We start from the raw sequence: 12,611 nt of genomic DNA, 5'->3' as shown, positions 1-12,611 counted from the left end.
GTATCATTCAAGGTCAGTATTTCTATTGAGATATTGTGTACTGTTTACTATAGTTTCCTGGCCCTGCTGCTTCTACTATTTAAATCTTTCAAGGGAGGAATTGTACGTGTGGAAATTACTGCTCACTGTAAATTAGAAATTTGATTAATGAAAATGTAAAACCCCTAGATCTACCAAACAAAGCACAAGAATGTGCTGATGCTTAAAAAGAATATTTACTCATACCACCAGGAAGTGTGTTTCATTTTAATCATTATTTTTTATTAGCGGTTCATCTAAGGATCAACACATTTATAAATATCAGAGAACATAATTTAAATAACATTGCTCGGTTGTTGATAACTTGGGTAAATAGATACAAGCTTTAAATAATTGTTTACAATTGACAGTGATGCACAGTTTCTGAGGAACATAAAATAATCCACTTGAGGCCTGCTCACTTTCAACTTAATGGAAAAAGAACATACCTCTCTCTACGTTGCTGAAATCAGGGAATAGTTTCAGCTCTGTTTACCAATAAAAGCCTTTGGAATCAGTTTGCAAACAAGACATTTGCACAAGTTCCATTTTAAAAATGAATGAATAAGAATCAAGCTGTTTATTCTGGGCCTGTTGCTTTAACTGTACAAACATCATAGGCATTTTACAATCTCTGAGTCACTACTGACTCCTTGGTTGTCCTGATTCAAAATTAAATATGGCTTTTCTGCTAGAAGCACCAATGGGGGAATGTCAAGTGTTTTGACAAGTCTAGCAGGCTAGCCCATCTCATGCTTCAAAAGGCAGGTAAACAGTCTCTCTTTGGGCTGCTTATGGTGCATCCATCAAAGGCCTGGTAAAGCGGTCCACCCTAGGCCATGCAATTTCTTTTCAATTTATGGATATGCCCATGTGCAACAGTATGCATCTATTGGTTTAGTTCTCCACAAGAATCCCAGTTTGGCCTCTGGGGAAAATGAATTCCTAATCCCTGCTGTAGAAATGGAAAAGTTGAGAGTTTCATTGCCTGAGATATTTCATCTTCCCTTACCTTATTGCCCCTGCTGATAAATGGCCGTATGAGCCACTAGCGGCAGAACTACTTCTGGAATTATTGATATAAGCGACCAGGGAATTGGGTGACGTCCGAATCATGGTCTGGAGATCAATGCTGGCATCAGACAAGGGGGATATAGAAAGCGCTCGCTTCCTGCTGAGTCTTGGTGTTACTCTGGGGCTGGAGAATCTTGACACTGTTTGAAAGGAAAATAAGAAGAAATGGCATGAGTCCAGAGTAAAAGAAGCTGATTTTCAATTTTTAAAAAACAAATATTTCAACACAATACAGGCAGTCCTTGATGTACAAAAGTTGATTTAGTGACTGTTCCAAGTTAAAATGGCCCCAGAAAATGTGACTTATGTGATTATTTTTCCTTCGTTACGTCCTTTACAGCCTCCCTGTGATCATGTGATCAAAATTCAGATGCTTGGAGGCTGGGTTCATATTTATGACCTTTGCTATGTCTAAGGATCGTTGTGATCTCCTTTTGCGACCTTCTGATAAGCAAAGTCAATGGGGGAAGCCAGATTCACTTAACAACTGGCTTACTAACTTATCAGCTACAGTGATTCATTTAACAACAGCATCACAAAAAATGGGGCAAAACTCACTTAACAAATGTCTCACTTAACAGCAGAAATTCGGGGCTCAAATGTGCTCGCAAGTCAGCAATTAATCTGTACATTTACAGTTTGAGTGATGTGTATATCTGGTCAATAAGACTATATACAAACATCATTTATCTATGGGCATACATGAGTGGCCATAACCGACTCCTGATTTTGGATGAAAGAAAGGGAAGAATAGACTGCTACTAACTATGCTCTCCATCTATGGAATGGGAACATTTCCAAGGAATCCCATTAGTGTTTTCTGAAAGGGATGGTCAAACAATGAAGACTGTGACCACAACCATGTAGTCACAACCTTTTTCACTGGTGATGCAGGTGCAATGCATGTAAAAAGGAGTAGGGCTTTGATGTTAATTATATGAGCTTCATAGATCCTGGAATATACTTCCCAGTGAAGTTTAGGTGGTATCTCTTTTGATACAATTTTGATGTCAGACTTACAGACTTAAAGAAAAACAAAATCCGGCCCCCTTGACTCCATGTTTTAATTGAGTTTATCTCCGCTCTCTTTGGTTTTATATAGCATTATGAGACTTATTGTTGACTGATTTGTTACATGCAACAAACCTGCTACTTTGCTTTCATTCTGGTTGTAAGTTGTGAGTTACTAGAGTAGCATGTAAATTACTTTGCATAAATTAAGAAAAAATAGGCATGCTAAAGTTGCACATGATACAAACATCTTTGATTTTCACCTTCTTGTCCCTTCCATAAAAGTGGTGAAAAATGAAGATTTTCTATAATATTGTAAAGGGCCATACTCAATTTTAAAAATATCAATATACCTACTGGTAGTTACATCGAAAGTGCCTTTGCCCTGGGCAAACCTGTTGTCATTCTCCTGTTATGCATTTGCTGTACTCAGGAGCTACTCAAAGTTAAAACTAATTGTACTGACCAACAAAATCAAAGCAATTGACATATTTATTTTACACAGAGCTAAAAGATAGAAATATAAGTTAAGTAACCAGATATCTTGAAGAATTTTGTTTGGCTTGTCGCTACAAAAGCAAAGCAACCTTTCATTAACCTGGCTTGCATATCCCAAACTAATTTACAGATCACAACATGTTCATCAAATAAGCTGTTGGTGAAATAGCATTTATAGGCTAAAGACTTTAGAAAGAGATGTGAAGTATAGATACAAAGATTGATATTTAGTACAGTAATGGGAATTTCAATCCACACCAAATATTTTATTTAGAGAAATCAGTGTGAGAGAATTTACTGCTGGTATATTAACTTAGTACAGATTGCTAGAATGGACAATTCATTTTCTAAAAATGGTTTGCAATGTAACAAAAATCTTGGCTCATTTATGTTCTGTACAATCACTCTTCATTTATCAAGTACTTTGGTTAGATACCATACATAAAACAATTATAATAATCATGATCCAATCCAGTGTTGTGTGTCTGACAATAATGCACTTTGGAACGAGAGTCTTCTGTTTGTTGCACAAGAAAATTAGTGCAGTGCTTCCAAAATCAAGGCTTGGTGCCAAAAGGAGAATCCCAATCAAGGCACAAAAGGAAAACAGATCCAATGCCTACTTACGAGGAACTCAACGGTTCAAAAACAGTCATGGTCTATTTGTCTAGCAGGCAAGATTCATTGCTTTCAGGTTGGTATGAGCAACTACAATTCTCAATGGAGCCTTTAAAGATTCTTCAAAAAATCCTCCTATTTGGAGAATAAGCAAAGTAAATGGATGTAAATAGTGTAAGTCCTTCATTTTAGATCTTCCCCTCTCAGTGGACTTCATAAGAGTTTGGTATTTAATTAATAGTTGGGTTGTTTGCTTTCCTTCTTTAAAAAACATTGAGTTTAGTTGAACTGGTCTTTATATTTGTCTGCTTTTTTTTGAGGAGTAGAAGGTTGGCCTCCAAATATGAGTCTTGGAATAGGATCCTCTTTGAACTGGAAAAATTAATTTAGTTGGGAGAGGCCAAAACATTAGGTTGGTTCATTTATGGTTTGTGGAGGAAGACGATGGTGGTTTTAAAGAGTAAATAAGAGTTCTCCTTTGGAAGAGTTGTCAGTCAATGACTTTCATCATTTCATCACAAATAAATCAAAGGTTTTGAATACAGGGAGGTTAGAAATTAGTTGACCAAGCAACCTCAGAGGCTAATTCTGGTTTCAGCATGTTTGCCATTAAATTAGCAATTCTCAACCATTCAATCAACTAATCTCTGCTTTATAGTGCTAGGATGACTGGTTTAATATAATAAGAGAGAGAGAGGAATGCTTAGTGAATAGTTGCTAGAGGATTTGTCCCCAGAAGACTCCTTCCTATGTATCAATTATTATTAGTAATTAATTATGAACATATTATTTATGAACAGGCTCACAGAATGTACTGATGTTTGATTTCGTAATAGCCAAAACATGATTCATGAGTAATGTTTCATGAGACATGATAACACATATAGGTATCTTAACAAATTATTATTATAGCTTAAATTTCCATAATTTGCCATCAAATTCATCAGACTAAGGTGATCAAATCTCAAGATCCAAAACCCCCCAGAAAATTTGCATATTATTTTGCCTTTTTAGTTATTGGCCCCAACAAACTCAGAATATATTTTTCCTTCACTGGATTTCACTATGTCTTGCTTTCAAACATGTGCAATAAACAAAAGCTCTTTCATATAACAAATAGTACAATAACAGAAACTCTTTCATCCAGCAAATAGTATATTTTTCCTTGATTGGTTTGGCTTACTTTATCACGTGAACACTACTAATTGTGGCTTATTCAATAAAAGATGGTTAAATAAAGCCAGGTTTATTATAAGGTATGAAACAGGTCAGTGCATTGTGTAGTGGACTGCAAATACATTGGACTGGGGAAGTCCAGCTTTGCATTTTGAAAAAAAGCTATTTACATACAGTAGTTAACCAAGTACACGATAGACTCAGCTTGTTCCAAAACCACCTTTCCTAACCAGTCGCCTCCTTTTAATGCTCTGGTGCTTCCTGCTAACACAAACCTATTACCACTGTGGTTCTGAGCCCACATGCAATTCAGACTTGGCCACATTATTCTGCTTCTACAGTGGTGGTGGAAGTTAACACAACCAGTACTCCTAGTGAACCCAGTCCTGCTTAGATATTAGCAATACTACAAGCAGAAATAGCAATGCTATTCTGGAAAAAACTGGACAATCACCTTGGGGAGTTCAAAATCCCAACCAGTCCAAAGGCTAATCTAAAGGCTTCATTCAGTAAAGGCAACAATTATCAGTCAGGTAAACCATTTGAAGGAGCTGAATTGACAGGCAGGAGCACTAGGTATCTCTGCAGGAAATCACGTGTGTTTATTGCCAAAGAAAATTCAGTGAAACTTTGCCAAGCCTGGTGTGAACAGCTGCTTCTTTTCACATACATTCTTCAGCTAGCACCATATATAGAATGAGCTCTAAATTTTACAGTTTGGGCATTTAGGAAATTCTATTTATTTAAAACAATTTATTCCGGTCTTTTTTAGATATGAGTTGGAGGCCTCCAAGGCACTTGAAAACTTACTCACTTCCCATGTGACCCTGAACAGTTTTTGCAACTCACCATTTTGCTATCAAACTTACAGACCTATCTTAAAAAATTCCTTTTAATTTCTTTAAGAGAGCTTACACAACTGCATGTTGAGTACAATATACTATAGCTCTCTACTGTTTATATTTTTAAATGTTTACCTACCATTAGGGTAAATAATAATAATCATAATTTATTGGATTTGTATGCCACCCCTCTCCGTAGACTCGGGGCGGCTAACAACAATGATAAAAACAGCATGTGACAATCCAATAATAAAACAGCTAAAAACCCTTATTTTATAAAAACCAAACATACACACAAACATACCATGCATAACTTGTAATGGCCTAGGGGGAAGGAATATCTCAACTCCCCCATGCCTGGCGGTATAAATGAGTCTTGAGTAGTTTATGAAAGACAGGGAGGGTGGGGGCAATTCTAATCTCTGGGGGGAGTTGGTTCCAGAGGGCCGAGGCCATCACAGAGAAGGCTCTTCCCCTGGGTCCCGCCAAACGACATTGTTTAGTCGACGGGACCCGGAGAAGGCCAACTCTGTGGGTCCTTATCGGTCGCTGGGATTCGTGCAGTACCTGGTGATGCTCATCTCCATTTGCAAAGGGAGCCACCAGTATCCAAAGACATTTCTGTGTTCATGTGACCAGTATGACTATACCCTGAGGTACATGGAATGCTGTTACCTTCCCACCAAAGGGATACTTATTTATCTACTCATATCTGCATGCTTTCGAATGGCTAGGTGGGTAGGATCTAGAGCAGTGATGGCAAACCTTTTTTCCCTCGGATGCCGAAAGAGCGTGTGTGTGCACTATCGCGCATGCACTAGTGCCCGCACCCATAATTCAATACCTGGGGAGGGCGAAAACAGCTTCTCCAATCACCCCTGGAGGCTGTCTGGAGACAGGAAACACCCTGTTTCCCAACTTCTGGTGGATCCAGTAGCCTCGTGTTTCGCCCTCCCCAGGCTCCTAAGACTTTCCGGGAGCCAGGAGAGGGTAAAAACTCCCTTCCCCATCCCTCCAGAAGCCAAAAATGCCCTTCCAGAGCTTCTGTGCAAGCCAAAACTCAGCTGGCCGGCACACACATACACATTGGAGCTAGCTAGAGCAATGTCTCGTGTGCCAGCAGATATGGCTCCATGTGCCACCTGTGGCACCCACGCCGTAGACTTACCACCACTGTTCTAGAGCAAGAAATGGGAGCTCACCCTATTGCATGGGTTTCAAACCTGGACTGTCAGCTTTGCAACTGACAAACTTAGCATCTTTCACCGCTGAGCCATACCTACCGTACAGCCTCATGTATTGTATAGAGCAGGGATGGGTTCCAGTAACCTTTGCTACCGGTGCACATTGCGATATTTCGCGTGTACGCCCTCGCTCCACTCACGCATGACCACATGTCCCCTTGAGCGATTTTACTTGCATGTATGCTCAGAAGAATGTTTCAGCCCAAAACAGGAGCTGCTCAGCTGTGTTTCGGATGAAAAAATAAAGGTCGGTATTATCCCTCCTGCGCAAGGGAGGGCTTTTCTTCAAAGCAGAGGACGAGGAGAAGTCCACTAACCCCCCAAAAATTCACTGAAAATTCCCCAAACAAGATGGCGGCATGCACAGAGCGGCACAGACTGGAACTGTTATGCCAAAATTATACCACCAGTGAGTCGCTACCGGTGTGCACGTATTGTTCCGCACCAGTAGGAACCCACCCCAGTGTATGCTACAAAAATAAAATAAATGAGAAGATAACACATTCAACAATCTTGTTGTTGGCAACACACTGCGGTTTATTGTTTTACGCTGGGAGATCTAAGTACATTTAAACAAAGATACTCACAAAGGTTTCATGAAGAAGACTAATACTACTGAGCAGATGAGAACTTAATTGAGAAATTGAGTACGTCCCCTTGATGGAACAGAGCACACCATTGGCTTGCACGAATCCCAGCGAACAGTTAGGTCCCACAGAGTGGGTCTTCTCTGGGTCCTGTCAACCAAACAATGTCGCTTGGCGGGACCCAGAGGAAGAGCCTTCTCTGTGGCGGCCCCAGCCCTCTGGAACCAACTCCCCCCAGAGATTAGAATTGCCCCCACCCTCCTTACCTTTCGAAAGCTGCTTAAAACCCACCTCTGCTGCCAGGCATGGGGGAACTGAGATACACTTCCCCCTAGGCCTTTACCATTTTATGCATGGTATGTCTGTATGTATGATTGGTTTTTATATAATGGGTTTTTAACTGTTTTTAGTATTGGATTTTCTTATATACTGTTTTATTGCTGTTGTTAGCCGCCCTGAGTCTGCGGAGAGGGGCGGCAAAGAAATCCAATAAATAAATAAATAAATAAAATAAATTCCCATGCTGATGTTGCAGATGTGCTCATACGGGCTGCATAACTGGCTGTCAATACTGCACACTTAATCCAGCAACTGCTTCCCTCTGTGGTAAGCAAGACAAGCATCTCCCTGAGGATGTACTGCCGAGGTTGGATAACATGTAACATATACCTAACCTCCTTTCAAAACCTCTGTGTGAATGTGCCTTCTTGAGCAATAGTCATCCAGCTAATGAGGAATGATGCCGCACATTATACTTATTTTGATTATTCCTACAAGACAGAATTTTGTCAGGAGAAGAGACAAACATATTCACCCATTCGCCTAAATTTATACATCCATGAAGGGCTTTTGTGTGTGTTCATTCTCTTATTTTACCAAGAGGAGGGAGCAAACTGGCTTTCACAGTCATATTTATCTCTGTTACTCCCACCTCTCAAGAGAGATCTGTTTATTAATGTGCCACTTCCCTTGATAAATTACTAAATAGTAAGAAAAGCCTTGTACTCGGTCTTCGCTGCTCCTTCTTACCATGATTTATGCTTGCCATGTCAGCTCTGCCATTGGTTCCCATTAATTTGACCACTGTAGAAATCTTGATGGCCAAGAGCAGACCAGGTTTTATTGGTGCAACCATTTAGAGACCTCTAATCTTTCCCCCACCCCCAGGGTATAAAGCTCTGCTGGAAGCTGTCAGTTTCTGCAAGATAACCTGGGACTTACTGTATTTTATCACAAATCATGGCATATGTATTTCATTACTGTCTGCTCTAATTTGGATCCTCCAGGTACTGCAAGATATGGTGAAATTTCTTCGGTGTTATTGATTTTTATATTTAGAATCGAACATTGTGGATTTACATTTCTACTGGAATCTGCTACGTGATGCATTCACAGTACTGTATATGTTAAAGTCACAGAGTTGATCTCAGGCAATTCTATAGGCAAATTCATTTTTTCCACCTCCTAGTACAAATTTCTAGGAGAGATAAAAGCACATCAAATGTTTGTTTGTCTTTACTGAAAGGCTGCCCAAACAAAAATATAAGAAGCTAAAAATATTTATTCAACTATAGACTTTCACTAATTAACATCTCTGCTACCTAGTAATCCAAGACACTCACACACCCTTTTACTAATCTTCAGATTGCATTCACTGATGTACTTTTGAATTACTTTCACATCCTAATTATGGAATATAATTAGTTTATTTGATTTTTTTAATGCCGTCCTTCTCCTATGCTGGCTTTTAACAGAGCCAGCATATTGTCCCCACAATCTGGGTCCTCATTTGACCCACCTTGGAAGGATGGAAGGCTGAGCCGGTGATGAGATTTGAACCACTGACCTACAGATCTACAGTCAGCTTAAGTGGCCTGCAGTACAGCATCCTACCTGCTGTGCCACCCCGGCTCTTCTCTACATACATTAATTACACAAATTACATACATAATCTGTAATTTTCCAAATTCAGGACCTGGATTGATTAATTATTAGATGGACTAATGAAATAAAAAGTTTGATTCCCAGTTGTCCCCAGCTATGTTTATTTACTTAACTCCCTATCAAAGTCAAAAATAAATAAATCCTAGTACTGGACTTCTATGGCACAATTATAGATGCTCAGAATACAAGTAGCATTGGGGCTTGCCCACTATCCTGCACTGGCCTACCCACTTTATTTCCCCATTGGGATCAAGGTTAAGATTGTATTAATCTGTAAAAATGCTGCTTGGTGCATCATGATTGGATAGAGAATGAAAGTGGGGCGGGGAATGTGAATTGGGAAAATATGGATTTAAGACAGATACTATCAGCTTTGATCTCTGAACTGTTAGATTTTGTTACAAACTAACATGTCAAGCCATGCCCTTTATGTCTATTTATGTATACTAAAAAGCATACAGACTTGGTAATAACCAACCAAAGATGACATTACCTGCCTCATGGATAATCATTACTTTGTCCCCCATATTCTCATTTTGGGATATTATTAAGAAAACCAGAGGTTCATGCTCTCATTATCTAACATGGGAAAAACATCAATTCTCCCTCCCTCTCTCTCACACACAAACTATTGTGTAGTCAATTTAATTTAAAACTTACTGATGCTCTTCCCCCTGCTCTAAAGTCCATCATAACAAGAACACTGGATTGAGTCTGCAGGAGATTCTTACGTGCCACCCTCTGCGAATTTATATTTCATTGTCAAGAATCAGCCAGTTATCTTTGACGTATGATTAATTTCTCTCCTACTGTTTGCCATTGGGTAGACTATTGAAGTCTGCAATCATTGTTTTCTTCATCATCATCCAATTCTCTGTGAACAGGGATAGTCATTTTTGTTTTTCTTGTACCCATTGACCTTTCCCTCTGGATGGGTATTATGCCTCGTAGGATAACCAGTGGGCACCAAATTGTACTTGCCTTAAACGAAGTTGCAGTCTTAGTAGAAATTATTTGGCGTTCGAAGGTATAAGGACTTCCTTGTTGTAGATCTAGTCACTGTTATACTGCTGCCCTTAAGCACACAATTGAGTGCTCCAAAAACTTTCTAAACCCTTAGAGATCAACAGGACCTTCTCCAAACAAGAAAAGTATGAGAGATAAGGACCATTAATGCAAAAAATTGGAGGCTTGTTAATTATTTTTCTTTTTTACTAAAGTCATGATCTGTACCCTGGTAGTGATAGAAATGGAATTGCAAAATAAACAGGGAAATGACTACTATACTGTATGGGGAAAATTATACAATTGGATGGAGAAAAAAACAGAAATGAAAAATGTATAGAGTGAGATAATTTCTTTTTGGTGAGTGTAAAAAGACTACCATTGTATTATTTTTATGTGACTTCATTAGACTTTTAATATTTTTTTACTTTTTATTTTATTAGGTTGTCTGTCTGTCTGTCTGTCTGTCTGTCTGTCTGTCTGTCTGTCTGTCTGTCTGTCTGTCTGTCTGTCTGTCTGTCTATCTATCTATCTATCTAGGGTCAATTTTTTTCTGATGATTCTATCTAATATACTAGCACACACTCCTACCAGTTATATCAAAATGGAATCAGGTTATGAGGAGCGTGGAAAGGTATTCACACCACAATATAATATTTACAATGATTTATGAAATGTCAAAAAAATTAAAAGTTACTGAAAGTAATGAAGAATCAGTAGAAGAAATAAATGAGAGGCAGGTTTGATTAAAACAGCTATTACAGATAACAAATTATTGTGGGGAAGCAAAATGGAAGGTTGAAATATGACACGAAAGGAATGGATGGGAGTGAAAAAAATTGCAAACCTGCGTAAACCATTTAACTGACTAATATGGGGGTAATGCATGGTAAAATTAGAATAAAATAAATAAATAAATTGGTTATTCACAAAAAAGATTGTGGTTCTTCCTCTCCATAGCCATATAAGAATAGATCTTGGTAACCAAAATACAGCTAGTTTTTATTTAGGTTGATATTTGCTTCATATTTCTTGCCCTGTTTATATATGCCTATAGATTTTTATACCTCCAAAACTACAAATACTTTGATTCTTTTGGAAAAGAGCTGAAAATTCAGAAAGGGTGAGTGAAGTACTACCCTACAGGACTTCACTTCACCTCCTTTGATGCATAATAAGAAAAATAACAGCATTCATTCCTAAATGGGTGGATATCCCTTCTGTGCTGCTTCTGTTTTTGAAAATCCTATTCATAGACACCAAATCAGAAGCAATATTAACTTAAGCTGAAGCACAGTAAATAAATACATTATCAGAGTTCTGTGTCAGGCAACCCCTTTATCGCCAAACAGCATGTGGCTGCCATCTGTAATTTCCTTGTGATTTTTTTTAAAAAAATGTTCTGCAGTGTCCCACCGTGTCAGTGGTGGTTTGCTACTGTTTTGCCCCAGTTTGGGTAAACTGGTAGCAGCAATGGTGGGAGGCTCCGCCCACCCGCCATCATGGACAATCTTCACATGCGCAGAAGTTTTCTGGCACAGGTGATGGATGTCCTAAGAAACAAATTTCATAGGGTCCTTTAGTTTTGCAATTCAATTATTCCAATATCCTTCTTGAGAAACACAAAAGCTGTCTCACCACCCTTAAAAATCATTAAGGCTCCTTAAGCCAGCATAAGTGAATGGGATTTTGGAAGAATCCAGGACTCAGCAAAAGTTTAGCCAAAAGATCAGAGGAAAGAACTTTGAGAGACACCTTGCATTGTACTTTCTGTTGAGTGCAGTAAAATTAAATTTCAACAATGCACACACTATCCACCACTCACAACATGTATTAACTTATTTTTTTAAATTGGTATCCATTTCACTTTGAAACCTCCACTTTTTGCAATGACTAAAAAGCAGCGTAACATAAAGATCTTGAATTCATGCTAATAAATCATATGCAACTGGATTTTGCCAGTATTTCCTAGACTCAGAATGTGTGAACTATAGAAAGTGGAAACACTACTGGGATAGCCATTGTTATTCATTTGTATGCAACTTATTTTTGGTATTGGCGGCGTTAGGAGTGGGGGTAGGAAATCATCCCAAGGATTGAAAATCAGAGCCACAAAGAACTCTTCGGAGAAGACAAGGACTGAAGGGTGGGGGTGGGGGTAAAACAGCCCTTCCAAACTAGTAGCTTTTTAAATTTACAGATGAATCTCCTCAGATTTAAAAGCTGACCTCATTTCTTTGGAGGTTGCTAAGGTTTTATCCTCCTGCGTGAAATTAACATAAATGCAACAGGGCGGAACTGAAGTTTTACTCCACAGAGGCCTGCTGTGAATTCTTCTATGGCACATTAAAGGTTGAGTAGTTTACTGTGGCCTACACGTCAACAGAGAAGCCATGAGCTGGAGGGGTGGAGACACACTCTGAGAGAGGCCGATTTGAAAAGAGAACAAATGAAGGAATCTGAACCATAGAAAACAAATTTGTGTGCTACTTTATTTCACTAAACTCTATAAGCAAGAAGTAAACGAGCTTATGTATTCATCTTTCCCATAAGCTTCATGGCTAAAATTCATTATCGAAGCTCATAGCACTATA

At 38.8% G+C, this 12,611-nt stretch overlaps 1 protein-coding gene across 1 annotated transcript in view; it reads right to left on the bottom strand.

The window, feature by feature from the left end:
* Positions 1–12,611, bottom strand: part of GLI2 (GLI family zinc finger 2) — a 338,725-nt gene that overhangs the window by 40,602 nt on the left and 285,512 nt on the right. Inside the window, exon 6 of the mRNA XM_070730027.1 lies at positions 1,031–1,232. Coding sequence (XP_070586128.1) covers positions 1,031–1,232 — 202 coding nt within the window. The remainder of the gene's footprint in view (positions 1–1,030; positions 1,233–12,611) is intronic.

The sequence above is a fragment of the Erythrolamprus reginae genome, chromosome 1 (genome assembly GCF_031021105.1).
Source record: "Erythrolamprus reginae isolate rEryReg1 chromosome 1, rEryReg1.hap1, whole genome shotgun sequence".
NCBI lineage: Eukaryota > Metazoa > Chordata > Lepidosauria > Squamata > Dipsadidae > Erythrolamprus > Erythrolamprus reginae.
The sequence above is the reverse complement of the archived record's forward strand: the minus strand, read 5'-3'. Positions and strand labels throughout refer to the sequence as shown.